Source organism: Chaetodon trifascialis, chromosome 12, assembly GCF_039877785.1.
Source record: "Chaetodon trifascialis isolate fChaTrf1 chromosome 12, fChaTrf1.hap1, whole genome shotgun sequence".
Taxonomy (NCBI): Eukaryota; Metazoa; Chordata; class Actinopteri; order Chaetodontiformes; family Chaetodontidae; genus Chaetodon; species Chaetodon trifascialis.
The window spans coordinates 20,046,715-20,074,610 of NC_092067.1; the positions used below are offsets into that span (position 1 = coordinate 20,046,715).

A 27,896-nucleotide genomic window follows, 5' to 3' on the forward strand; every position below is an offset into this window, starting at 1 on the left:
AGAGCGGAGGCAATGAGCAGCAGGGTGTGGTTTCCTACGCTGGGGCTGGTGGCCTGGCTGTGCTGCCTCAGTCTGGGGGCCGTTCAAGGGGGGAAGGTGCTAGTTCTGCCTGTGGATGGGAGCCACTGGCTTAGCATGAAAATACTGGTGAAGGAACTCATCCACAGGGGCCATGAGGTCTTGGTGCTGGTGCCTGAAAGCAGCCTGTTGATGAAAGGCTCAGAGAGCTACAAGACTGAGATCTACCAAGTGCCCTACACCAAGGCTGAGTTGGATGCAAACTTCGATGAGCTGAGGGAAGGAGTGTTCCTCAAGCCACCAGAAATCACAGATATGTTCATCAACGTGCAGCGCTTGATTAACTTCACTTCTATGCAGGTGAAAGGTTGCGACAGTTTGCTGAACAACCAGAATCTAATAAGCCGACTGAGGGAAGAGGGCTTTGATGTCTTGCTTACAGACCCGTTCCTTCCCTGTGGCTCCATCCTGGCTCATCTCTTTTCCATTCCAGCTGTTTATTTCCTGCGTGGACTTCCCTGTGAACTGGATTCAAAGGCTAACCAGTGCCCTTCTCCTCCTTCCTTTGTTCCCGTGTACTTCTCTGGTAATACAGACACCATGACCTTCCCGCAAAGAGTCAAAAACATGGTCATGTCTATTGTAGAGTCCTACATATGCAGAATAACCTATGTTCATTTTGACGATCTGGTCAGCAGGCATTTAGGAGGCAGCATGACTTATAAGGACCTCATTGGTCATGCTGCTTTCTGGCTTCTCAGATATGACTTTGTTTTTGAATGGCCCAGACCTGTCATGCCAAACACAGCTTTAATTGGAGGTATCAACTGTGCAAAGAAAGCTCCTCTGCCTGCGGTGAGTACTCAAAGAATGCATGCTAGAGCAGCAAACATCTGGATGAAGGCAAATCATATGTGCCTTTCATTAAGCTTTGATATTTTAAAAGCCACACTGAACACCAGAAAGCACCCCTAATCAATAGCTAATATTAATAATTGATGAAATGCTGATGTATAATGTGAGCGAGGTCACTCATAGGGATGAAGTTTTGGGGAACTGTCAACCAATTTTGCAGCTTTACAAAGCATTTGTCTCTTTTAGCTCATTGATTTGGTGGCCTGCAAAATCACTCTTCTTCGGCAGCAACTGGTCAATTCATTTCAGGGAAAAATGTTCTGACAAAGTTGCCAACTATTTAATAAACATAGTAGATCATCTAGTAACTAAAGAGCTAGGTATTTTTCTCAGAGATTGGTTTAGATCAAAAGAGAATCAAAAGGAGAGGGAAAATTGTACTTTCATTCAACTGCTAATGTGCTGCTAATGCTAATGTAGCGCTGTGTCTGCATGATGTGTAAAAAGGTAAAAGCATATAGGTTTGCTAACATGTTGGCAAAAATAGCTTTTTAAGGTGATGTGTTTAATATATGCGTTTTTCAGCTTGTTTTCTTCTGTTTGTCCACGGCGTAAAATACTGAAATACTTGTTTTAAACATTCAACAATTTTTCGGACTACAGTGTACTTTTTATAAACCTACATTAACATATTAAGCGGAAAACGTTCAGGGAATTAAATATGTTTCAGTAGCAAAACACCGGTGTTGTAATAGTCACAAAGACTGTTTTGACTGCTTATCATGATTTACCAAGAATTGTCTCCTAAGACTGTAAAAGAACAGGTTTGTCTGCTCTTCTTCAAGAGTCAGTGTGTAAAATCTGAGCCAAGAAAAGCAGATTTCTGCACTGTGCCAAGCATAATCTAAGAATAGAGCTAATGAGCACTGTGTTGACAGGTAGAAAATACCCTACAAAAGCAAAAAGATTGTGCTTCTAGGATTATTTGATTGGGTGCAGATCTAACTTTTTATTATGAGTATAGGAGCCATAGTTTTTCATGTTTCTTAACATAATTTTTGTGTTTTTCCAAACTTCCTGCAGGACTTGGAGGAGTTTGTGAATGGCTCAGGAGATGACGGCTTTATTGTCTTTACGCTGGGCTCAATTGTGTCCAGCATGCCTGAGGACAACGCTAAAGAGTTCTTCGATGCCTTTCGGCAAATGCCTCAAAGGGTGACAATGACCATAAAAGATTAAATCACTTTACTTCTTCAGCCCAACAACCTTCATCAATCTATGCAAAGAACCCTATGGATTACTTCTGTTAGACTGCTATTTGTTCTCTGTAAACAAAACACAAGTCTCTAACTATACAAGCACAGCAAACGCTTACACATTAGCCGGAGATTTCAAACTCAGCATATATGCTAAAGCCTTAATCAGTTTGAACCGTAGGACTTTGTCCCCTGCCATGCCTTGTTGTAAATGTGTCAGACTCTCTACTCATAATGTAAACTGCTTTGTACATCAAATATTAAAAGTGACGAGGTTTATGTTTCAGGTTGTGTGGAGATACACTGGAGTCCCACCTGTAGCTGTGCCCAAGAACGTCAAACTTATGAAATGGTTACCTCAGAATGACCTCCTCGGTATGTTGATCCAGAAAATGTATGCAGTGCTCCCGTCATGTCAGAAAAATACCATTCAAACTAATCAAAGTGTATTCTAATGAAATTACCCAGCTGTTCCTGTGCTCCTCAGCCCACCCCAAAGCTAAAGCCTTCATCACTCATGGAGGTACCCACGGCATCTACGAGGGTATCTGTAACGCTGTGCCTATGGTGATGTTTCCGCTGTTTGGGGACCAGGGGGAGAACGTGCACCGCATGGTCAGCCACGGCGTTGCAGAGAGGCTGAGCATTCACGATGTGACGGCTGAAAAACTGTTGGCTGCACTGAACAAAATCATCTATGAGAAAAGGTAAGATGGAAATCAGAAAATTCTCTATACATACAAATTAATGGTGCCCTGTGTTTTCAAACAGAGGCTTTACATTCAGCGTTACTCGCCAAAATGCACTGTGGATATTTCTTCTTATTTTTATTTTTTTAATCTTACGTTGTTCACATTTGACTCTTCTTCAACACAAAATGGGCTAATAGCATGCCGCCTACCTCAGTCATCGGAACAGGTTGTTATAATGCAGAAGTGTGAAGAATATTTTAAAAAAATAGAGCGAAAAGAATCACTGCTGCTGCAAATAAGGCAGGAGAGGAATGCTGGCAGAAAACTGTTAATCATGCAAACACGCTCATTGCACTCTGACTGCTCTCATTTATTTCTAAGGTGACAAATGCACATTCTCAAGCTCTTATACTTTAAACTTGAAAAGCATTTAGGTCTAACACTGTCTCCTAATGAAGGAAAATCACTGCGATACCAATAGATTCATCATCATTTTTTAATTGGTGTTCTTTTAGCTGTGATACTAGCAGTGTCAAACAGACTTGGCTGCAAATCAGGACCAATCCCTCTCTGTACTGACTGACTTAAATCTATCACACCTGATTTCTAAATTTACAGTGTAAAGAGAATTTCACTCATGTGGTCTGAGGTGATACACTGTCGGCCTTGTGGTGATCAAAGCTGTTAAACTTTTCTCTTTCAAAATATCACCTCTCTCCAGGTACAAAGAGAGGATAGCGAAGCTGTCGCGGATACACCTGGACCGTCCCATTCAGCCTTTGGACCTCGCTGCTTTCTGGACCGAGTTCGTCATGAGGCACAAAGGAGCCGCACACCTCAGGGTGGCCGCGCACGAATTAAACTGGATTCAGTACCACTGCCTGGATGTCATCGGCTTTTTGCTCATTATTCTCCTGACTGTTCTGTGGATAACACTCAAATGCTGCTTGTTCTGCACCCGCAAGTGTTTGAGGAAGGGGACCGCAAAGAAGAAGAAAGAGTAGAGTTTCTAATGCAAAATTTATTAGATTTACTAATTCTGTAATGAAATGAGTGATGGAGGTTGAAGCACTGCAATCACATTTCAAACTGCCATACTATACTGTGATATATGTATGAACTGTATATGTATATATGCGTGTGTGTGTGTGTGTGTGTGTGTGTGTGTGTGTGTGTGTGTGTGTGTGTGTGTGTGTGTGTGTGTGTGTGTGTGTGTGTATACATACTGTGAATATGTAGATGTTTGTGAGTGTGTAATGTGCCTGTGTGTAGAATATCTGTGTGTGTGCGTGTGTGTAAAATCTCAGCCGATATGCTCTGTTACTACATCGTCATGTGTAACATGATGCTGGCAATGGCTGACTCTAGCCATCTTCCAGGAAACAAACAAATAAAATTGTCTTTTTAACTTAATGGATTTATTTGCAATATTTTTGCCACAGACTGGGACAAAAATCTGAGATACACTTTGAAGTGGCCTCCTTTGATGTGCAGTCCTTTGGTTGTGGGGAAAAATGGTTTTGTTGGCTGCAGGAGTCGATTTTGGTTATTGAGTGGGTGGAATAACTTACTTTGTTTTCAAATTGTTTACTTCTTATGTACAATGCGTGGGCCAATGCATTAGACTGCACTAGACTTTTCCTTACCAGAGCATTTTGGGTAATATAACACCCTGTAACAGCCACATTAGAGGCCCATGGCGCTATCAAATGTCTGTATTTAAGCCACAGAGGCTGATGTCTCACTGTCAGAAACCATAAGGCAAACTAGGATTTATTTTGGTTCTGCTTTTAACTTGCACCTCATCATTTTAGTTTAATCAGAAAAATCAACTCGTTAGCTGTCAGACTACAGTACGAGCTAACCAACAGTTCATGTTGTTAATACATCTTCTTTAGTACCCATAGCAAACAAGAGTAGCCAATAGCCTGTTAGTTAGCAAGATATGGCTGTTCCCTGAAGGAATACCTGGAAGCTGATAAATAAAACCACAGTCAGGGATGGTCATTGAGCAGCAGTCGTCAGGAATGTGCCAGAGGGCTTTGAGAGGCTGTTAATAGGGAACCAGAGGGCCGTCCACTGTTATTTACAAAGCGAAGCTCGACTTTAAAACAGTGATCTTTCAGTCAAAGCTTTACTTGTGCCTGCTGTTAATTTGCTAACAACCAAAGCTGACATGAAAAAGTTTTTCATCACGCATGACGCTGATACTCTTTGCAAAATGTCAAACCTAAATTACGAAGTCTGGTCTGAGGGTGGAACCAGGGACACAGGACAAAATATCACCTGAAGCAATACCTGCAGCTGATAAATACAACGACTGTCAGTGTTTGTCAGTGAGCTGCTGTTAACGTATCAGAGGGCTCTCAGAGGCAGTTAGCAGGGAACCACAGGACTGTCCCGTTATTTACGAAGTGCTTTAAAAAGCAAAACCAAGAAGTTTTATTAGTCTCAGAACTATTTACATTATTTTCTTTTTGGTCTTTTGGCAGGTACCACTGTGTGCACAGCTTGGTTTGTCTTCTTTAATATGACGCAGAGTCTGTTGTTTGGGTGGTTTATTTATAGAACATAAAATGTTAATATGTGCTCTCTAATTGTTACAAAACTGCACACCAGACCTTCACTGTTACATTTCCTATTCTTTATCATTGTGCAGAATGCACAGTAAAAGAAGAGCTAAGGCATAAAGAAGTAATAGGACACCAGTTTAAATACTTCCTACTAACTGCTGAAGTCGTCCCCTCCAGTATACTGGTGTTTTTTACAGTGCGCAGTCTGCAGCTGCAGCTTCTGTTGTGCTGGTTACCCTCTCTGCCTGCCTTGCACAGGCTGGGGTCATGCTGCTGGAAATCTTAGCTCTAGCAGTATTGGCATGTCTTCCTGCTAGTAAGGAAGCTGTTTATTCTAAGTGGAAACTTCTGTAAAGAGCTGACTAACTGCAGCGATGGCCACTGAAAAGACTGCAGTGAATTTAAAGCTTTATTTCTCATCTTTTGCAGCGTCCGTTTGTATATCCTAAACCTTTCCTTTCATCATTTCACTGAGCTACATTTAACATTGGGTCTTTTTTTTTTTTTTCACATTAGCAGCTGATGAAATGACGACTGACTGCCAAAGATCCCTGCCTGTTATCATCAGTGGTTCAATTGCAAATCCACCTGAGCTGTTCATTTATCTGGAAAATGTCGTGATCAGAAGCCTCAAATCACATTAGGATAATTTGATAAAGCCATCTGCCTTATCAAGACGGCCCCAAAATATGTTCTTTCTGTGGCGATTGCGAGAGCGTGATACTTCATAACTAACCTCAGTCCAGTATTACATGTATACAACATCAAATATACTGAAAGCATCAACGCCTGCTTCTGCTCCAGTGGGACTGCATTGTCTGTACTTCCAACCCAGTAAGTTCCCCTCCATAAATAAAACTGAAAGATATCAGAGCAAACCACTGACCCATCCCAACTGGACAACCATCTGTTTCTGAATGACTTTCATATTGGTCCATTAATACCAGACAATCCACACAGTGTTACATATCTGTTTATAAGCCTACATCAGCATAATTCCCTCCATTGCAACCACAGTAATGCGTGTGTGCTGCTGGAAAACACACATATTATGTATCACCTCCACCTCAAAGATATTGTGTTCTGTATTTTGCTTTGTCTGACTGCATGCGAGGCCCAAACAAATCCTTCCTGAGAGTGCAAAAACAATGGAGTCACTCACATCGGAAGAACATTAAGAACAATGAAGCACCACCATGGAAGACTAGAAGCTATAAGACTTTTTAAAATATGACTTGAGATCTTAACTCACAGTATGTTTTCTCCATTAGATTCTGGTAAACAAAAGCAATTGCAAATGTGTTAAACTTCACAATAAAAGTCAAGTGGACCGTCTTTGTGATCTGCCTTTGGTATCAGAGATGACTCTACAATCTAAATCTAAATGAATGGGACTGCTGTTGCCATGACGTTCAATGTGTTACAGTACCAGATGTGAGGTAAGTAGGTCATTTGATTCAGGCTGCTAATTTTCCTTCCTAAGTGTATTTTGTGCACACAAAATGCCTACAGCTCCACCTAGTGGTCAGTACACAGAATGGCACATGCTGTATGGTTTTATCAGCTCCATCGAAAAGCCTCTGCTACTTTTTTTGTTTCATGTGTTTAATAATACTCAAGAAATGTAATTTTATTAGAAATGTACTTGTGTGAAGGGTTAATCAGACATCATTCCTCCACACTCCCTCACCAAGTATATCATTCAGCTCCCTCCTGCCGGCATTTTCTGCAGTAAACACTCACTTGTTGGTTATTAAGGGTTTAAAATTTTAAATGAAAAATAAGAACTAATATTAACAGCTTAAATAGACTTATAATCTACCTGCAGATAGCACACCAAGGTCCAGACATGCACAAAGTCTCTGAAGATAATGCAGTCCTGCAAACACCTCCAGCAGTCAAGTGCTTAGCTTATCGGGTTGAGCACAGTGTTTACGGCCTCTCTAAATGTTTAAACACTGTACCTCAGCTCTAGAGCAAAATGCTACCACGTGGGTGGGTTTTTTGAATAAGAAATTTACTTTGACCAGGAAAAAAAAGTGTGTGTGTCGTTCAGTGTGAGTGTAGTGACTACCTGTGTTCACATTGTGGTTAACGTGGCCTGAATACAGCTCGACCATTGGTCTTTCACCACAATGCTCTTCCTTCGTCAAGCATGAGGATGTTTGAGAATATACAGTAAATATGGACCTTTCTGAGGTTTGGCTAAGAAATAGATGGTCCTAAACTCTTCTTCATTTGAACTTTAAAACAAGGATGTCATTTCAAAATTCACTTGAGGCCTTAAGACACATGCATTACAGTGTATAATGGTGCCACACATTAAGATTATGAATGATGGAAAAACAGAGCACTAACTCAAATGACAGGTTGACAATCTGGTTTTATAAAAGTGTCTTGCTCATGCTGCAAGGTGTGACCTCGCTGCTTCTGTGGAAGAATGATTTTGACGCCTGCCCACAAAGTTTCCGCTGTGGGAGTCGATGGTTGACTACAAAAGGTGGTGATGATGGGGGGCTGCCAGCTGAAAACTGTTCAGCAGTCACTTCTGTGCAGCGACCATGATCCATGTATACTGCTTTATGTTTTTCTTTCAGCTGCTCTCTGTCGCAGGTAAGATGACGAGAATATGATTGCTGGCAGAGAAGTGTCTGTCTTCATAATGGCTATAGATTTGTTTGGGTCTTTTTGCTTTTTTCACTCTTTGATAATACTAATTAGACTTTAGAGGATTTTGCAATTTGTAATCTGTTCTTTAATTCACTGTCTGTCTTCACGTCAGGGGCTTCTGAGAGTGGCATAGTGGGTGGGAGGGTTGCAAAGCCTCATTCAAGACCCTACATGGCATCACTCCAGTTTCGTGGACAGCATTCATGTGGTGGGATACTTATTCGGGAGGACTTTGTTCTAACCGCTGCACACTGCAACCAGTGAGTTTATTACAGATCAATGAAGAATCATAACACAACAAGAACAAGGTTTATTTCATGTCACAATTAGTTAAAAAAAAAAACTTAGTTATACGTTTACCATAGTCTGATATTGAGAAAAAGAAATTTGCTATCAGGGGTTCCTCATGATTGACTCGTTATGTCACTTGTATTTCAAAGCCAACGTGTTTATATTAGCCTTTATCATTTATGTTTTTGCTCTCTTTTGTGGTGCCAGGATTAAGTGTAACTTGTGTGTTTTTACATGATTTGTTCTCTTGTTTGTCAGACCTCAGCAAAAAATGAGAGTGGTACTTGGAGCACATGACATCAGCAAGAAAGAGAAAAGTCAGCAATGGATAGAGGTGGATAAATACATTCCACATCCGAAATTCACTGGAGGATATGATTACGACATTATGTTACTGAAGGTAAGTAAAACTGCACAGGTTCCCATCATAACTTGGGTGCTTTTTCTGCGTGATGCAGTTTGTACAGCGTAGCTGATGCTATCCTCTCACTTTCATTTTCTTGCATCTTTGCGCACAGACATGTGCACTGAAGCTGATGAGGATGTGGGGGTGAAATGCTTTACCTAAAACCTCAATGTAACTTTAAGAGGACATAAACACGTCTGGCGGATGGGCAAACTGTTTCCCCAAAATTTTAAACGAAGCAAACTCTACCTGCTGTGATTACCAGCTCTACTCTGTCCTCTTTCACAGTTAAAGAACAACGCCACGCTGAACAGGTACGTGAAGGCCATTGGACTACCGAAGAAAAATGGGAAAATCCCAGCCAACATTAACTGCGCCGTTGCTGGTTGGGGCAAAACCGGAGACAACAAGCCTTCCTCAAAGGTGCTGAGGGAGACCACGGAGAAGATACAATTCAGCTTTGAGTGCCAAAATATATGGAAAGAATACTTCAAAAGTGATCAAATGGTATGCACCAAATTTGACAAAAAGAAGGGAGGGATTTGCCAGGTAATCAAATCAAACTATTCAAACCACAAAATACATCAATAACTCTGCAAACATGGAGAAAACTGTTTTGTTTTATTCATGAAAAACAGGTGCCATCTAATCCAAACTTTGTTGTGTTTTTCATAGGGTGACTCCGGCGGACCACTTATCTGCAACAGCAAGCCTCAGGGGATAACAGCTTTCACCTCAAAGGATGACTGTAATAATCCCAAATATCCCCACGTCTTCACTAAAGTCCATTTCTTTCTCCCCTGGATTAAGAACGTGATGCAGTGACTGGGGAACGTTGCATGAGCTACTATCCAGATGGCCATTATTCACTCACTTATTAAAGCATGGCGTAAGAAAGCAAACGTTCAGAGAATTATTGGTCTTAGTTTAAAAAAAAAAAAAAGATGATCTGTTTTGCATGTGGAAAAAAAAGCGCGTCTGACTGTATTGAAAAAGTCTGGAATTTAAAACTCACTGTACATCTATAACATGTCCTTTCACACCATCTTTACTGACGCATATCTCTTCATTTCTAAAATGTGCTCAACCCTCTTTTGCATTCCTGTGCATCTATGTACGTGTTTATCTTTATTATTGGAGAATTGTATATTTTGTGCACAAGTTCAAGCCTTCATATAACAGCCAATGAAAAAAATGCTTTGCATAAAGAAGAAACGGCAGTGAGACAAAACGGTAGGCGGAAGGGCGGGTGGAGAAAGCGTATCACAGTGAGTGTGATGGTTGACTTGTGGCCAAAGGTACTACAGTCAAACCACAGACTACTGCTGTCAGTCATAGTGCAAACTTTTGAAGTTGAACCGTTTTCTGTCTGTGAAACCCGTCATCTGCAGAGAAAGTGAAAGAAATAAACAGTTCACCCTCAAATGAAATCTTCTTCGTCAACTGAATTCTGAGTGTCAGGTGAAAATTTCCTTTTACCAGAATAATTACAGCATCTTTATTTGCTAATGTTAATTTGCTAATGTTATTAAGAGTGGAAATGAAAAACTGACTCACCTGACTTGGATCTCTTGTGAAATATCTCTTCTCTATTACCTGTTCAGAATGTGGGAGATTCAAGTCTTTCAAAATACAAAACTCACATACCCATATGTACATTGAAGGAAGGAATATTGTACTGGAAGACTTATTTTTGAAGATACTCACTGAACTATCAATTAATTCAATGTCAGACTTACTATCCCTTCCAACAGTATGCCATAAAAGAGATATTATCATATACCTGTTTTAAATAAAAAATAATTTTAATATGAAAAAAGTTCCTGGGTTTACCTCACAAAGTCAAAGTTGTTGTGTTGTTTTACGCTGAAAAATTCACACTGAATATCAGTTTACCAACAAAATATTGTTCCCTCAGGGTAACATTATGATTTGAGCACTGCATGAAAACCAAATTATTGTACTTTAAATTATTAATGTAACTTTTGGCAAATGTTTCACAGACTGAAGGAGGTTGAATGGCATTTGATGGTTTCTGCTCCGCTCAGTACACCCACAGCACAGAGAGTGTATGTGAATAAATCTCCTTTTCACACGGACTCCATTGTCTCGACAATCTCAACAGGAACAGAAAATAACTGCACATCACATTGCAGAGGGTTCGCTTTCTCACCTTGTCAAAGAACCTGCTAAGCTTCACTGCATTTGACGTGCCTGCAGCAAGGTATCGCGGGTTGGTGCAGTCCTGGGAAAACAAAATAGCACATCAGCCACAACCCTCAAAGAAAGTGAGTGTTTTCTCAGTCAGGTGAAATCTTTATGTGTAGAGTGTGAATGTGATTACAGCTTCTTTTAAATTATTTTAAATGCTTTAGTTTTTGAAAAAATAAATAAATAAACAATTCTGCTTAAAAAAAAGAAAAAAAAAGAAATGGTGATTATTTGTCTGCGATGAAGTCTTCTTTAATATCACCACTAGGTGTCACCAAAGTATGATTCTTATCACAGACCCCTGATTTGATTTGATTCGATTCGATTCTGTTCATACACATGTAATATTTAGGTTTACTTTCTGTGTCTCTAATCCACAATTGTCCTGTTTTTCCAGCCATCAATAAGATGAGATGTGCTCTACTCTGCACCAATTAAATTAAATTATTGAGAATCAAGGACAAGTCTTCCTCAACACACTCATAACAATCATTAATTAAGCAGCAGAGATAAGAAAAGTCATCCATCACTGATGCAGCGTGTGAGAGGACTGAGGGCAGACTCTTTCTCGTACCAGGTGCCAAACACCATTCAAGCATTGCAGCTTTTCTTGTTTTAGCTGAACAATGTTTTTATGGAACATTTCTCTAACAGAGACCCTTCAATAAGCTGATATTTTAACACATAATGAAGCCAGCAGTGTAACAGATTCGATGCTTTTAAGGGGCTTAAAGTCAGAGCCAGTACGAATGCAAAAGTTGACCTACAAGATTGATCTCCTCTGCATTGAAGTCTTCAGACAGGAAGGCCGTCCGAGTGAGAACTTCACTGCGTTTGTTCTCTGGGATCTGGTCAAACTTTGTGCCAATCAGCAGCAAAGGCACTGGGTTCTCAGCAAACTGCTCTCTATCATAGTCACTGCAAGGGAAAGAAGAATATGACTTAACTCCTCAGTACCCAACATATTCAACTGCAATTTAATCTAATCTTGACAATTGTGTAAGTGTGTGTAAACTAGTGTGTAAACCTCTAAAAAAAACAACTTACCCGTTTGAGACGATAACGCCCGTTGGAGAGGAATCCTTGTTTAAAGCTTCTAGTGACCAACGGTAGAGATTCTGAGAGGATTTCTTATTTGTTAAATCATGTACCAACATAATTCCTGAAAAAAGAGAAGAAAATGACATAACTTAAGAACAGCAACCACAACGATTTCAGATTTCTTGAAATAATCACGTAAAATAATCTTTACCATTAACTGAATTGTAGAAGACTGCTCTTGTGCTTTTGACACTGCTGGCACTGCCAACAGATCCTCCGACATCCCAGAGTTCAATGTAGTAGGTTTTCTCCTCCGGGGTCCCCTCCTTGTAGTCTTGAACCTGAGGTTTAATGAGGTTTAATTATTTTGACGCTTTAATTATTTTGACCCTCTAGGCATCTGTACTTTCATACTTTTCTATACTTCTTAGACCATGTATGGTTCCAACATTTCAGCCTTTACAAATTTTGTCATTTAAACATTACGGTTTATCTGAGGCTAGTAAGGATGCCAGCAGCACCATTTTTAGATCTCATCTCAGCGACATTTGGAAATTAGGCGGTGATGGATCTGCTTACCCGTACATCCACAGAACAACCAACAGTCCATGATGGATTTCCTAACACCTGATTCTGACACAGCAGATGGACCAAGGAGGACTTCCCCACCCCTGCAATAGACAAGAAAGGTGGGTGGACGACAAATTTAATGGGATCAAAAAAAAAAACCTCATGCATTGACTCCTATGCACGGGCACACACATAGGCCTAGTAGATCTTAATGTTTGGCTTTCAGTCACTTTCAGCTGTTTGCATGTGGAATGTGGGTTAAGACGTTCATGTTTTACTTGAACAAACCTCCATTAAAAAAACACGTCAGTGTAAAATATTCTGCGTTTCCATCAAAGCATATATGTTTTAGAACAACAGTAAAAATCTTTAACGATCTTTAAGGTGTCAATATTTGATTCGGCAATTATGTCTCGATAAAATTTCAACTTTTTGCGTTGATTTGTCTTAAACAAAGCAGTCCTCTTTCATGCAAAAGCAGCACCCAGGTCAGTAGCGAACAGTGTGAAAACAGGTTCAACTATTGCTTTTAAACTAAGCATCACGTGCTGGTCCACCTTAGTCCTTAATTCACCATCAGACACTATTATGTTGCGTCAGGTATGAAGGTTCACAGAGCCACAACAGCGGACTTCTGACATGAGTTTGAAGTCCCTTAATTAAAGATTAAAGGGGTTACAATGCGGAAGACATGTGGCTATGATAAGCAAATTTCTTTACAAATAAGCAGGCACTTTCATATAAGAGTCTGCGTTGTGAAAATTGTACTTAACTTACCGGAATCTCCTAAAACTAATACTTTTACCCTGTCAAGAGAAGCCATTTTTGGTGACAGCTGCGTACCGGAAGAAAACAGTGCAATCCCCGCCTGCAAATATTAGTATTCTAATCTGATTGGTTACATCTCTAGACAGAAAGCACAGCCATTCGTTAAAATCTAAATCAATCAACCTTCTTTTGTTTCTATTGGTTATTGTTGCAAAAACGTCGGCTATTGAAATTTAACAAAACCTTTGTTGCGGTTTGGTTTTCTTTCCGGGGTTGTCTTTTCAATATAAATCGTGAAGCATGCTAGCTAATCCAACAGTTTGAAGATTGAGAAATACAAATGTGTCCCGTGAGTCACAGCTGTATTTGTTCGAGGAAATGTCCGCGGTCCCTGAAATGACCTAAGGAAACGGTGGCTGTTGCGTATTGGTGGAACATAACGTTAAAGAGTATTGGGTAAGGTTGGCAATACATGGGTAACGGTTTGCTGCAAACTAACTTCATGTTAGCATACCTAACGGAAGGCAACAGTTAGCATCGGCAAGCTAGAGGTAGCACTATATATTATTTTCATAAGCTATTTTATAGCTTACTGGTAAAGTAAGTGTTACGCTGCTAGCTAGCTTTTATTCTCACTAGTAGTTCCAGCCAACGTGCTGCTGTAGTATTTGTTATTAGTCTTTGTTCGTGTTAGCTATCGGTAAGCTAAGTGAAGCTATCTCTATCGAACAGATAGCTCGCAGTGTAGCTGAGTCTGGCAGCATTAACCAACACTTCGTACATGTTGGTTCAAAGCAACATGGCATGTCAATGTAAAAGTTGTCCCCACTTAAGCAGATATATTGTGTTTAAGCAAACCTTATTAAAGGACAGGATCAAATTCAAATACTGAGGTATTTCCATTAGTGTATCCATGCTGCACAATATATATTTCATGTCCCTCATAGTTTCTCCATACCTGTTCTTTCTCCACAGCAGAAGATGATAGAACCAGAGCTATTAACCGAGGTCCCTGCAGCCCTGAAGCGGCTTGCCAAGCAGGTCGTAAGGGGTTTCTATGGAGTGGAACATGCCTTGGCCCTGGATGTGCTTATCCGCAACCCATGTGTACGTGAGGAGGACATGCTGGAGTTGCTCAAGTTTGACCGCAAACAGCTGCGCTCGGTCCTCAACACCCTGAAGTCAGACAAGTTTGTCAAGTGCCGCATGAGAGTGGAGACGGCCCCTGATGGCAAGACAACACGGCACAACTACTACTTCATCAACTACAGGTGGTTATTTTCTTTGTGGCTTGCATTAAACTGCACAACAGACATAGCAACACACAATAACTTCTCATTATTAACAGGTGAAGTTTGGAGGGACAGAATACAGGTGTTGGCATTGACCATGTCTCATACCAGCAATATTTGGACAAGCTAAGCCCACAAGATTCTCAGAGTGAATAAGTCTTGTTCTCATTTATAAAAACTCACACTTAAAGCACTAAAACACTAGAAACTAAACAATAAATTACATGTAAGGGAGAGTTGATAGGTACCACACACTTTTTATAGAGTAGACATGCAGTCCTTCATTTTTTTCTAAAAGCATTTGCCCTCCCATGTCAGTATGTTGCATACTATAAAGCGTTACCAACCTGATGTTTTAGGGTACTGGTCAACGTGGTCAAATATAAATTGGATCACATGCGACGGCGCATCGAGACAGATGAGCGAGACTCCACCAACCGTGCCTCCTTCCGGTGCCCCTGCTGCTTCTCCACCTTCACCGACCTAGAGGCCAACCAGCTGTTTGACCTCATGACAGGTAAACACTGAGAAAAAAACTATCACAGTTGTGTAGGTGGTGTTGAATTTGAATTAGTAGCATATAGTTTAAATTAGGTAGTCCCTTATTTGTCTCAGCTTTTGCCAGCAAGAAGAAAAAAAGACAAGGAAAAACAGACAAAGGGAACATTAAATTCAATCTATGACACCTGAGCAGTGATTAATAAGTAATCTGGACCATTTGCTAGTGTAGCTCTTTAGCTGTAGACCTGACTAAAGGGGAAAATGTGAGAAAATACCCACACTGATGTGCATTTGTGTTACCACGGTTACTAAATGATATGCATAAATATATACATGGCATATAAGGATTAATCATAAGATCGCTACCTGAACAGTTGTTACGATCAGCTGATGGATTTACATATTAGTACTTTATCTTTTGAAATCATGCTAAAATCACAGCTGCTATCATCAAATCCTGTGGTTGGTAAATCACAAACTAACTTCACCAGAGTCCGCTTGACAGCTGACCAAGTCCCAGCTTTTCAAGTGGTCTCGCTTCAGTTGTTTGGTCCATACCAGGGTCCGCTGTGCAGGCCAAATGAGCCGAACTAACAGGGCAAACGGAGCTGAATTAATTTTAACTGAACCAAACAGGTTAGGTGTGAAATCACCCATGGGTATAGTTGAGTGCTTCCACATAACCCAGGCTGAAAATTGTATTTGAAATGACTTGCTATCACAGCAAAAGGCCTGAAGTAACTTACTTTAAAATCTGAGTCTCACCTTGCTTCAATATGGGCTGACAGCTGTCCAAAACCCTGCTCCCAAATGGGCATCACATCACTCCCTTATCACGAGGAGTTACCTATGATGCTGTGCTGGCTGTGTGTGAGTGTGTGTGTGCAACCAGCAAGTCTTAATTATCCTAGACAGAGTGTGGGATGGGGGTTATTCAGAGTTTAAAGGGAAGATACAGCTAACTAACCATGGCATTAGAGTAGACATAGACTCGCTCATGGTTTTCAAATCATTCATTGATTGACATAAACAAGGCATGACCAACTCATTTGAATCACCAGTTCTAACTCAGTTGAATAAGAATCAGGAGCAAGACTTTGGTTTCATCATTCACAGCTTGAGCAGATGTATACATGCAGCATTCATGCTGTCATAGGAAAATGTGGTTTAAAGTTTTGTCTTAAATGCCTGAGAAAAATAAGCTGCAAGTGGAGAACTGCTCCCAGTGCTAAAGCCATTGAGCAAGATATGAGGACGTTATAATCCTCAAAACAGCTTAACAAGAATCCAGTTTCTCTTAATTCTAATAATTTCCTGGTGTTGCAAAATTCCCAGTTGATGCTTGTAGGAGGCAGAATAATGTTCCAAATGTTTACGTACATTGATCATTGTACGTAAGAGCATCTGAGTATGAAACTATGGCTTGTCATTGAATTAATTTTGGCTGTGTTCATTCATGAACTGCATTCGATCTCAGTCTGTCAGAATGAGCTACCATTCACACATCGTCTGCCAAACAGACCATTTGCCAGTCAGCCAGCGCTGTGGCTTGGAAAGGCGGAGAGCTTGTGCTGCACAGGCCCATAAAGAGGCTTCTTGTTTACCTTTCACCAAATGTTTATTATCTGAAGTGTCTTAACACCAGGCTGAAAAGCATTGTTTGGCTTCAGGTTACAGATTTTATCTCTGACCACATCCAGACTCCCTGATAGGTGTGGTCGGGTGTGGTCAGAAATGTGCTCTGTAGAACCTGTAACCACACGCAGGTGCTGTACTCACCTGCAGCAAGCTGAAAAGAACCACTGGAGGGCAGCAAAGACAAGATTTTCAGGTGTTGCTAAGTTGCCCTCTGTTTTTATTTGGTGAATGATTATAAGTAGTTGATTTGATTGGGTGAAAATCTAAACATTAAGGTTGTGTTTTGCTACCATCTTGAATGAATATTGTTGTATTTATTCTTCCTCATTCGCTGGGAGGCTGAGCTGGTGCTGCAGTTACTTCATAGGCTGAAATACATTACTTTTTCTTAAACTTTAAGCCGTCAACTGAATACATCCCTGCTTTAGCTGTAATAGCCAGAACTGATTCATCTGGGGTAATGTGATGTACCCCAGCCAGTGTGCTAAAGCTTTTTTTTTATCAATGTGATGATTTGTTCTGTTTTACGGTGGAAGACGTAGTATAAAATCTAATCAAATTTAGAAGTGACAAAGCTATTTCACACTGTTCTGTCCTGAGGAGACCAGGTTTCAGCCTCATCAGTCAGAAAGAAAAAAGCTAAAATGATAATTTTATCCTGTGGAGGAAAGCTGCATACTGCCTACACATGTTTATATAAAGGAGTAGGGTAACACACTTAAGTCCTCTGGTTATTTTAGAATAAGAACAAAATTATGTGGGTATATCCACATTTTCAGGGATCAATATAAAACTTGCGCCCCAACATGCCACATAAATCTAATTTTAGGGAAGAAAATGCACAATGCCTCCACAATGGATCAATATGTTTTGATAGCAGTGTAAATTACATGCTGGAAAAAGTCCACCTTCCCAGTTTCCTGGTACTGTTTTGGAACCGTCAGCATCTTCCCGAGGACGCATTTCTAATCATCTTGCCAATTCCTTTGCGCTTGTCTCTTGTTTCAGCACATCTCAGCTGGTATCAGATCTAGCTGTGGCGGCAGTAACCCTGCACCCTGACAGAGGCTGACAGAAACAATACTTGGAGCTCACATGCCATAGTTTGAGGGACCGGTTGCTTCTTCAGGGCCAGCAACACTCAGTGTGACCTCACAGGGATGGGAACTGACATTTGTGTTCTTCCAGCCCATTCTGACCCACAAAGGAGAGCCGGAAACCCTCCAGCTCCCGGTTTTCACACTTTGCTGTGTGAATGTACCCTCCTCTTTTTGTAAGACGTGCATTTTTTGTTCCTCATTCCACCTGACGTGTAGGTCCACCCAAAAATAGCATTTTGTTTTTAGCTGTGCAGAAAACATTACTTTCTTATATCATTTCTTCTGCGATCACTTGCTGCAAGCATCAGCATATTCAAGGTGGAACCCAACCTTAGTTTGTGACAGAGCACCAATGGGGAATATTTGTCTCTCATTACTGATCAAGAGACCACTGCTATGCCCCTCAATTCGTTAATTAAATCTCTTGTGATGGTGAGAAATGAGGACTTTCTTCGTCTTGATCCATGTGGTTTTATTTTATAATCAACAATCTCTCTGAAATCAAAATGCTTTGAATTTACTTATAAAAAGCAGTATTATTTAATTTGTATTATCATTATAATAGTAGTAGTGGTAGTAGTACAAAGTGCTACATGTACGCCATACAATAATGGCGTACATATAGCACATCTCTCTCGAGCATCGTCTCTCCCGTTCCCCACACACTCTCTCTCGCTCACACACATATACACATATAGAAACAGCACAGACATGGGGTCTGTGGTGCTGGAACACTTCCCATCATTGAGACTGAGATCAGCAGAGAAGCAGATGGCCGAACATGTCTTGGTAGAACCGGTAGGAAGCAAGTGCAGCGCACACAAGGTGCCACGGTCGAGCCCCCGGGTCTGCACTTCTCCACATACACTAATGTTAACTTCATGGCCAATCAGTTTTAAAAATGAAACAGACAGTAATAAATAAACTGAGCAAGTACAAAAAAAAACAATCGTGACAGCAGCAAGAAAGTGTCCTTTCTCAAAAAGCCTTTTCAAGCCTGGTCAGTGCTTTGCTGCTTATGACACATGTAAATGAACCAAAGTTTAATCCATGTCATGGTTTGATGGAATAACTGCAACATGCAAGGTCATTAATCTGGAGGCTGCTGTTTGGTAGACTGTCAGCTTATGCTGCACGTCACAGCACCGCCAGTCACTTCTCTGTTCATGTGCAGTCCTTGATTTCTTATTTGGTAAAGTACACCTCTTAGCCAAATGGTGAATGGAGCCTGGAACTGCGGTAGCACAGGACTGGTTACAAAACCTCAGTTCCACACTCCACAATGATGATCATCAAAGTGGTCATGCATTGTGAGTGTGTTTTGCAGAGCTGGTTTACCGCCTGGACGAAAAGCACAGGCAGTGCCTAACAGGCTCGTCTGAGGATCATGTGTACACACTGTCTGCTTTGGCCAAGTTACCTGAACACCCCCTGTTGTTCTTTCCTAACCCACAGGTACATTTCGCTGCACCTTCTGCCAGAGGGAAGTAGAAGAGGACGAGTCCGTCTGTCCTGACGCCAGGACGCTGGTGGCACGCTTCAACGAGCAGATCGAACCCATCTACGCGCTGCTACGAGAGACCGAAGACGTCAACTTGTCCCATGACCTGCTGGAGCCTGAGCCTACTGAGATTCCTGCCCTCAAACAGAGGTCAGTTTCTGACAAACCTCACAGAAATTATTCCCTCCAGTCAGCATCACATGACTGTCCTACAAAAGCAAAACTGCTGTACATATTTGGTCAATCATTGTCAAACTTTCTATTTTATTTACTATATGAAAAAATGTTGTGAGCACAGCTTTTTGAATTTCCAATAACACAAAACAGACATAAAATAAAACATTTTGGCTGCATAGTTATTGCATTCTCTACCTTAGAAAGATGGATAACTGCACAGCCAGCGATATATCAAGTGCAAGATAGCTGGTGAGAGGGCAAGCCTTAGCTAAAACCAAAGCTAATTTTTGTAATTAGAATTATAATTGGTTAATTTTCCCTTCATTGTTATCTGTAAATGAAAAATGTCCTTTTTGATGAACTGCCATGTTGGTTATTTAGTTTGTTTTTCCACATAATGAAATAAGGCAGCAGCTAAATCAATTCATGATGGAGAAGAGAAAAAAAGCTGAACTCTGCTAGTCTCTCTGGATTTTCTGAGGTATTGTGTGGGTAAAATAATCAGCCTAAAAAGACCAAAAATGAGAGAAGTCCAGCCTTTCTCTCTGGAACCGTTCCACTGACGGCAGATGGGAGTTCACCACTGTTAACAGCAGTAATGACCCGAGTAGTGATCCAGAGTTTTAGCTTGAATATATTACACACTCTTCATTTTTCATGTTTACACATGTATTGATTCAACTGCTGAAGATCACTGTTTAAAGGATATTTACTGAATCTGTCCTCTAGCCGAGAACGTGCCACAGCATCCGCAGGAAACTCTGCGAGTGGGCCGCACCGCGAAGCCTGGTCTAACAAAGGCTCATCCTACGCTGACCTGTACACCCAAAATGTGGTTATCAGCATGGAGGAGCAGGAGGAACAGCAGAAGCAGGCCAATGAGGGCAAGGCACCAAAGGAGAGGCCGGTCTGGTTGACCCAGAGCACCGTGCAGGGTGCTTACAACGAGCATGACATCCTCAAGAACCGTAAGTGATGTGAAGCTAAGCGCTAACAGACCATATGGGGCTTTCACGCTGTTCTGATAGCAGCAGTTTTAGTTTGTAGAAAAAATAGACATTACGCACTTCATTAGCCGTCATCAGCCTCAGCCGCTCCATGTTAGCAGACTCGACATGAGCCAAGCAAAAAAAAAATTCCCAAAGATAGTTTCTGTCACATTTTAGGGAGTTCTTATCGCACTGATGTATGTTAAAGTGTCCATTTTTCTGACAAGTTTGCTTTGAATTAGTTATTGGATGCTATAAAAAGTTGGTGTAACATCATGATTGACACTTAAGCCATGATTGCGTTGGGTGGCTGTGTGGGCGGGACATCCCATCTCCATCCCCAAATCACTACTGCACAGACTCCAAATGTGGTAAGGGGGTAAGATGGTCTTATTGAAAATCTGTTAGTTGACAAACATTTTGTTGTAATTTTCGCTAATCCATCTTTTTTTTTTTTTTCTTTTTACAGTCCTTGGACTCATGTGTGTCTAGATGCCTCACAAAACTTAAAATGTACTACACACATTAAATAACCTGTCCTTAAAGAGACGCTAGCCTCTACACATTGGTGCAGTTGTTTTTCCATTTCAAGCAAATTCTCCCCATAATCATGTGATCGCGCGCCTCATTAGCCGGAAGACGTTAAATTCGACATTAAATTGCCGCCCACTCTCAGATACTGACTTCACTGACTAATAACACGTGTTATTGCCTGTCTGTGGTGAGGTTGGCTGAACACAGAAAACACCCACACCTTTGACAGCTCTTGTAAGATCTCTAGCATCAAAACATGCTATTACAGGTCAACCCAGGTCACCTCGCTCTGTCAGGGACCCTTCACCCAGCTATCATTTCGTTCTCCACCCAAGGGCATGCAGCAATCAGGCCTCGCCTGACTCCCATTGAGCCATAATTGCTTAATTGAAATAATCAGAGGCTTGATTAGTGCATGACTGAGCAAGGATTGCTCATTAATAAAAGCATTCCTGTGGAAATTGCATGAATCATGCTCTGAGCGTCCTGTCTCTGAGGTGTGTCTCTGTACATCTGTCTCTAATGATCTTCTTGCCTGTAAGATTTTGGTGTCTTGTTCAGCGCACAGTGTAAAAATGCCTAAAATTAGCTTCAACTTGAGCACCAAAATTTCAGGAGTGAGTATATTTCTACTTTTGATATGTGATTTCTTTGTTCCCACAGATGGAGACGTTGTACCTGGAGCTCAGGATGGAGCAGCTGGTCTCGGAATTGGCCAGTCAGATGAGAACGAGGAAGTGATGCGGGCCCTGCTCATCCATGAGAAGAGGGGCGTGGCAGGAGCAGGTGGAGGCGTGGGCGGAGCGAGCGCAGCTGCCAGAGGGCTCGCTTCTGCCACAGCTAATGCCAGCGACTCCGACAGCGACACCAGCGAATCAGATGACGAATCCCCTCCAAATCCTCTGCCCGCCGCAGCTGCCCAGCTTCGGGCCGATGACGAAGAGGAAGAGGACGACGACGAGTTCGAGGAGGTGGGCGATGAGCCGATGGTGATGGTCGGAGGTCGGCCGTGCTCGTACCGAGAGGTCAGCCAGAGGCCAGAGCTGGTGGAGCAGATGTCTGCACAGGAGAAGGAAGCGTACATTGAAATGGGACGAAACCTCTTCCAGGACATGTACTTCTGAACACACACACATTTTTATCTGCGCACGTTTACACACACACAGCGAAAGCATTTGACGGATTGGCTTTGAGTTCTTCTCCTGTCACACACTGTAAAGGTGATATCTGGGGAAATATGTGCAGACACAAACTTCTCAAGAAGAAAACAAGATGCTGCTCAAAAAGTATTCAGTCTGCGTCGTGCTCTCACATTATCAGGACAAGCTTTGACAGTGTTGACTCAGTGATCACACCTTAAGTATTCTGTCCGAAGTATTTTTTGCTCGCAGTCACCAAACCGCAGAGGAGCTGGCCAGCTGCCGTTTGCCAACTTGTTCTTGTTCGTTTTATTTTCCTTTCAGCTGTAAGATTAACAGGCCTCCTCACACCAGTTTTCGCCGTGTGTCTCTGTCGCACTTCTCCCATGCATCCGACACAGCCGATATGCTTTAATCGATACAGCCGTCTACACACAAGCCCATGCTTTATGCTTCATGTCTGTTTCCTTCCAACTCGTGTGTAACTACATTGATTGTGTGTTGGGCTGTGAGCTCTGCCAAAAGACATCTGAGCTCATAGCAGGACTGTGGCTGAGCAGTGTGATACTGGAGGACTGAAGCCGCCACCGCCGCCGCTGATGCTGCTGCTGGTCTGCTGACATGCTGCTTTCACTTCACTGCCAGTGCAAACAAAGTGTTAGGCCGAATACTTTCTGTCTCTCTGAAACAAGGTCGGACTGGATTTTAAAGCTCATCTCAGGCAAGAGAAGATAAGAGTGAAAGCATTTGTTATTCCGAACAATCTGTAATAAAAAAGATACTGCAGTACAGGAGCTTGCATGGGTGTATAATGTGTATATAGAGTTATGAATGAAGAAGTAATTGAGAGTATAAAAATAAGGGGGCACTGTGAGGTTTATCCTCTCAGTGCTGAAGAAGACGTCAACAGTCCACACCATGCTTATGTAAGTATACAGAATATTTCACCTATTATCAGCTGTTGGCTCAAAAAGCAGTCGCTCCCATTGAAGCGATCATTAAATGATCCAAGCAGCCAAAGATATGAGACTGTAATGAAATATGTGTCACTGGCAGTTAAAGCTGCTTCATGAAACAAGGGCTGTGAATGATTCTCAGATCACTTTTTGAATTCCTCTCATATATTCACTTCATGAAAATGCACCTCCTTTTTTCATGCTTTGCACAATGTAATGCCTCCTGCTAACATGTCAGGGGGGTCAGTGGTCCCTCCACATTTCTCCCTCTGATGCACACGGTGAGCTAATGTGATGCCCTCATTAGAGCCTGCCACCAAATCCACTCATGTTCTCTACTGCAAAAGATTCGTATAACCCTCCCAAATTAATGCCTTAACTATGCATCAGCAGTTAGTAATGTAATAATAATGTATGATGAATTTTAAACATCTACATATAAAGCCGATGCTGCCCATTGCTGCTAATGCATATGTAAACTAGAGATGGGCAATATGACCCTAAAGTAATATCACAGTATTTCAGTATATTTCTACAATAGTGATGTTTTTAACAAAATGCCAAGTACAACTTGCCAGAGATTTGGCCGTGCTGCGCTGAGTTTGTCTGCTTGGTTTAGAATTCACATTAGTTATTGAGCTCTTCCTCGCAGGATTCTTGGCTGTCCTCGTGTTCAACCAGGTGCTTCTGCTTGAGGTGGTGAAATAAGTTTGTTGTATCGCCCCGGTTGCTTGTCGCAGTCTTCTTGCACTTCTTACATGTGACTGTTTTACCTCTGATCTTTTGTAACAAACCACTTCCACGCTGCTGAGGTGTCTCCCTTTTTTGGAACTAACTCCTCCACCGTGGAGTCAGTGTTACTTTCGCTGTCGACCATGTTTGTTGCTGGTATGACGCCACTATGTCTGCAAACCACAATGTTGCCAGTATAAGTTTATGTTTATATAAAAAAATATATACTGATGTTATCATGAACAATAGTCAGACTGTCAGCAAAATGGAGAAGATAAACAGGCTTTGGGAGAAATCGCATGAAGCTCACGTTAGGGTCCAGTCTTCCCAGTGAGACCTTTCTTGTCTTGTCGGGTTCGGTCCAGGTGACGATTATGCATTAAGGCAGTCCCTGTGAGGTTAACACATTCCCAGTCCTCCTCCAGATGTGTTCCAGCAGGATATAGGGTATTTTGTTATGTGGCTTTCCAAATAATGACTGCTTTGATGTAACCCCAGTCACCCACAGCGCTGGGTCACTCACTCATAATGGGGGCAATTTCACCTCAGAGCCAAAGTCTGAATGCAGACATGGACTTGGCATTTACAGAAAACAGGCCTTTTCAAATAAAATGTTAAATGAGGCACCTGTCATAGTGCCTGCTGCAGTGAAAAGTCCCCTCTCTTTGTTTTCTATGTGAGCAAATTTCCCAGATTGGGGAAAAAAAGAGTCACTGGCTGTAACCATTTCCCATGAATCTTCACAACCCTGGAGTGTGGTTTTATTTTTTATGAGTTCATATTCACATATTCACATCCTTTATATTCATAAGCCCCATTTTAATTCAATTGTTTTTTTTAAATCATAGAGTGGTGCATGAAGAATACAAATTGATTTCTAACACTTTTCCCAAGATTGTGAAGCATTAAGTATAAGAAGCTATAGAGCAGCTTCTGCAGCCATTTACTAAACAAGATTCATTATATTCCATCATAACAAACATGAGTGTGGCGAAGCAAGCCTAATCACAGCTTTGCTTGCTTCAAAGCGTTAATTGTGGGTAGTTTGTCCTGAGGGGGTCACTGGAGGGAAGTCCATTCCAACCAAAAGGGTTTATCCCCCGGGAGCACGACTGAGGACAGCAATTTTAATGAAACTGCTCATTAGATACACAGTGTCTTGTGTTTAAAGTTTGCATATTTGGCCCGTGGGTTGCACTAAAGGACAGCCAATCAAATATCCATGAAATGGCCTTTCCTAAACCTGAATGTCAGCCCTCCAGACTTGTGGACTTTATCACATCAAGTCTGGACCGGCGCCGGTCTGCGAGGGCATGAAATGGGTTACGATATGTGAAAGAAATGAAAAATATGAGGAAAAGTGTGAGTGCTTGCCCTGTACTGGAATTGTTGGACTACTTCTCCTGCCAGGTCTCAGTATACTTATTACAAAGCAGTGAATGCAGCTTCTTCTACTTTTGCTCTTTTCACTCTTGATTTGGTTTTACATTCACTGTACGTTCTCACACCAGATCTCCGTGGGCGGCCTTTCCTAACAAAAGCACTGATAAGCACATATGTTACCTGCCCAGCACCAAAGGTCAAACAGCAAAGCTATTAAGTTGGTGCTGATTGGTGACCGCAGTGGAGCATCCAGCAGCTCCACTAAATATTTATCTCAGAAGATTGGTGACAACCAATATAGAATAACAAACTAGTGAATATTTTAATTAACGTTTGTCGGATGGCCTGGAACATTATTCCTCATGAATATTAATGCTGTTCCATGTCTGCTGTGTAAGTACTGTGTAGAAGTGCAAGTAAGAACATGCTCTAGAGGCCAGGGATTAATTAAAGCAGGAGATTGGCTCTATAGGAACACCTGCTGGTTGACTCTTTAGCTTTATATGCTGATAAATTCTCTTTCTCTATGCTAATACGCTGCATTGCTTATTACCTTTGCACTTTAGATGAACCATTACCCATGCACTGTGCAGGGCATTGATCGTTCTTGAAATGTGTTTTGTAAATGTATTTTCATTTTAAAGTCGCATGTGGTTTCCTCTAGTAGATCCTTGCTCCCATGTGTCACTGAGACAAATATCAGCATGCTTAACGTTGATTGACTGAAAAATTGCTTAAGCGTAGCCAATGTGTGGTGCACTGGAAAAAGGACTTGGTGTACTTTATGATGTACTTCAAATACATCATTTATACATGTGACCACAGAACATGCTGTTCATGGAGGATGGCATTGGTGATAGGTACACCAAACCCTGTGTAAAGGCTAAGAAAAAAAAATCTAGCAGGCATATTAGATTCAGGTGAAAATGTCAAGCTCTGCAGAGGAGCTCGGCGAGGTCTGACACCCATGTGTTAGCCTTACATGCCCATACCTTCCTTTTAAGTCAGAAGATGGACACCTGTAGGGCAGAGCCTCAAAGGTCAGGATGAAAACAGGACCTGGTCTCATTAAAACAGCCTCCACCCATCAGAAAAGCTCAATTAAAAACCTAACGTCGTGCTGTGCCATTGATCTGCTAAGGCAAGCCTGAGTGTGCAGAGATAGGCTGGGCTACAGGGAGGGTGAACAGAACTCAGCGGGGAATCCACAAAGCTGTAAAAAAAAAATCATAGCACCTTGAAGATCAGGTAATGAAAGGTGATGACAGATTGTTGAGCTTTGAGTTTAAACACATTAGTTTTTGTTGTTCTATATTTTTTTAGGACACATTCATACATGCATGCGAGCTCATTTGTTTGCGAAAGAGAATAATTAAACAGAGAGGGAATTAAGGTTAACATCCAGGGGGCAAGTGGAATTTCACTGGGAAAGGATTTGGAAGGGTGTGGTGCAGAGGCGCTTTATTTTTTCATGAGTGTGGGTGGAGACTGGCGAAGGCAGGCTGTAATGACTGATGCTTCACGAGGTTTGCCCGAGATGATCACATAAGGATCGATTGCTTGGAGCTGTCTCTGTCACTCTTCATCCAGCGAGGCGCAAAGATTAACAACTTAATGATCGACCCTGTTTGTCTGTCTGTCATTCAGCCTGCAATTGTCTCTCACCGCCGACTTTGAAATCTGAGAGCTCTTCAGAAGCTCTGCTTAACCCACCCATCCATTCATCTTCACGTGTGTTGGGAGGTGCAGCCGAAGGAATTTAAAGGCAGATTAAATGGATGGTTTTTACCTGCGAGCTGTAATTTCTCTTTGACGCTATTGATTTCCAGATACCACTTTATTAGGACAGTTACAGCACTGTTATAGCTGGAAAGCACTGCAGCCATGTAGCTAAGCAGCTAGAAATACTACAAAGCCTGCAGCATCTTCAACTGAGGAGGCATTGTGCACTTGACACCATCCTAAAGCTCCTTGTTGCCTGGTTAAGAAATTTCAAGCTTTTACTTGTTTTCCAGGGTTTATATGTTTGGCTTGTTGTGTAAGGGCTTTAGCTTTAAATCCCTGCACTCTGTGTCTGGTATGCAACTGGGTAGTGGCAGTTTTTTTTAGTTTATTTGGCTTAATTGAGCATGCATTTCTTGAAACAAGAAAAGAAAACAAAAAAAAATCCACAGCCACGCCAGCGGCTCTGTGATGCTTTGCTGTGAGATGAAAGCTAACTCAGCAAGCTAACATGCTCACAGTGTCAGTGCTACCTGGCTGATGTGTGGCAGGTGTAATGTTTACCATGATCGCCATAGCAAGGTAACAAATGGGGGCAAACGGGAGTGTCATTCCTTTTGCAGGTTATTGGTCACAAACCAAAGAACTGAAGAAAATTTGATTTTTGGCATGATGATGCCCTGCCATCGGCTGGCGACCGGTCCAGGGTGTACCCCGCCTCCCGCCCGTTGACAGCTGAGATAGACTCCAGCCCCTCCGCGACCCCGGAAGGGATAAGCGGCATAGAAAATGGATGGATGGATGGATGGATGGATGGATGGATGGATGGATGGATGGATGGATGGATGGATGGATGGATGGATGGATGATGGCAGTAGAGG

At 41.7% G+C, this 27,896-nt stretch overlaps 4 protein-coding genes across 5 annotated transcripts; 3 read left to right on the forward strand and 1 right to left on the reverse strand.

Moving 5' to 3' along the window:
- The first annotated feature begins 1 nt into the window (after position 1).
- Positions 2–4,488, forward strand: LOC139340095 (UDP-glucuronosyltransferase-like). The gene is made up of 5 exons (XM_070975711.1): positions 2–873; positions 1,957–2,088; positions 2,417–2,504; positions 2,617–2,836; positions 3,543–4,488. The coding sequence occupies exons 1-5, from the start codon at positions 13–15 to the stop codon at positions 3,823–3,825; spliced, it is 1,584 nt and encodes a 527-aa protein (XP_070831812.1). The 5' UTR covers positions 2–12; the 3' UTR covers positions 3,826–4,488.
- Positions 4,489–7,941: 3,453 nt separating this feature from the next.
- LOC139340097 (granzyme B-like) lies at positions 7,942–9,586 on the forward strand. Its single transcript, XM_070975712.1, has 5 exons — positions 7,942–8,007; positions 8,177–8,324; positions 8,614–8,755; positions 9,050–9,310; positions 9,437–9,586. Exons 1-5 carry the CDS (start codon positions 7,956–7,958, stop codon positions 9,584–9,586), a joined length of 753 nt encoding a protein of 250 aa, XP_070831813.1. The 5' UTR covers positions 7,942–7,955.
- rabl3 (RAB, member of RAS oncogene family-like 3) lies at positions 9,362–13,448 on the reverse strand. Its single transcript, XM_070975713.1, has 8 exons — positions 13,361–13,448; positions 12,593–12,684; positions 12,225–12,354; positions 12,020–12,134; positions 11,740–11,890; positions 10,935–11,006; positions 10,319–10,357; positions 9,362–10,146 (listed from the first exon to the last, which is right to left on the reverse strand). Exons 1-8 carry the CDS (start codon positions 13,404–13,406, stop codon positions 10,090–10,092), a joined length of 702 nt encoding a protein of 233 aa, XP_070831814.1. The 5' UTR covers positions 13,407–13,448; the 3' UTR covers positions 9,362–10,089.
- Positions 13,449–13,611: 163 nt separating this feature from the next.
- Positions 13,612–23,013, forward strand: gtf2e1 (general transcription factor IIE, polypeptide 1, alpha). Of its 2 annotated transcripts, none has more exons than XM_070976412.1 (6): positions 13,612–13,807; positions 14,327–14,622; positions 15,003–15,160; positions 19,338–19,533; positions 20,290–20,528; positions 21,747–23,013. In XM_070976412.1, exons 2-6 carry the CDS (start codon positions 14,333–14,335, stop codon positions 22,205–22,207), a joined length of 1,344 nt encoding a protein of 447 aa, XP_070832513.1. In that variant the 5' UTR covers positions 13,612–13,807; positions 14,327–14,332; the 3' UTR covers positions 22,208–23,013. The 2 variants fall into 2 exon arrangements, with proteins under 2 accessions (XP_070832513.1, XP_070832514.1); XM_070976413.1 differs by having other exon boundaries at positions 13,690–13,807; positions 14,330–14,622.
- The last annotated feature ends 4,883 nt before the right edge of the window (positions 23,014–27,896 follow it).

Coding starts and splice junctions, on each gene's coding strand:
- LOC139340095 (XM_070975711.1), top strand. CDS start 13: ATGAGCAGCAGGGTGTGGTTTCCTACGCTGGGGCTGGTGGCCTGGCTG. Junction 2,505..2,616: donor ACCTCAGAATGACCTCCTCG/GTATGTTGATCC, acceptor TGTGCTCCTCAG/CCCACCCCAAAGCTAAAGCC. Junction 2,837..3,542: donor AAAATCATCTATGAGAAAAG/GTAAGATGGAAA, acceptor ACCTCTCTCCAG/GTACAAAGAGAGGATAGCGA.
- LOC139340097 (XM_070975712.1), top strand. CDS start 7,956: ATGATCCATGTATACTGCTTTATGTTTTTCTTTCAGCTGCTCTCTGTC. Junction 8,325..8,613: donor ACCGCTGCACACTGCAACCA/GTGAGTTTATTA, acceptor CTTGTTTGTCAG/ACCTCAGCAAAAAATGAGAG. Junction 9,311..9,436: donor AGAAGGGAGGGATTTGCCAG/GTAATCAAATCA, acceptor TGTTTTTCATAG/GGTGACTCCGGCGGACCACT.
- rabl3 (XM_070975713.1), bottom strand. CDS start 13,406: ATGGCTTCTCTTGACAGGGTAAAAGTATTAGTTTTAGGAGATTCCG. Junction 11,891..12,019: donor GGCGTTATCGTCTCAAACGG/GTAAGTTGTTTT, acceptor TTTCCCTTGCAG/TGACTATGATAGAGAGCAGT. Junction 10,358..10,934: donor TTAGCAGGTTCTTTGACAAG/GTGAGAAAGCGA, acceptor CATTCTGAACAG/GTAATAGAGAAGAGATATTT.
- gtf2e1 (XM_070976412.1), top strand. CDS start 14,333: ATGATAGAACCAGAGCTATTAACCGAGGTCCCTGCAGCCCTGAAGCGG. Junction 15,161..19,337: donor GCTGTTTGACCTCATGACAG/GTAAACACTGAG, acceptor CCTAACCCACAG/GTACATTTCGCTGCACCTTC. Junction 20,529..21,746: donor GCATGACATCCTCAAGAACC/GTAAGTGATGTG, acceptor TTGTTCCCACAG/ATGGAGACGTTGTACCTGGA.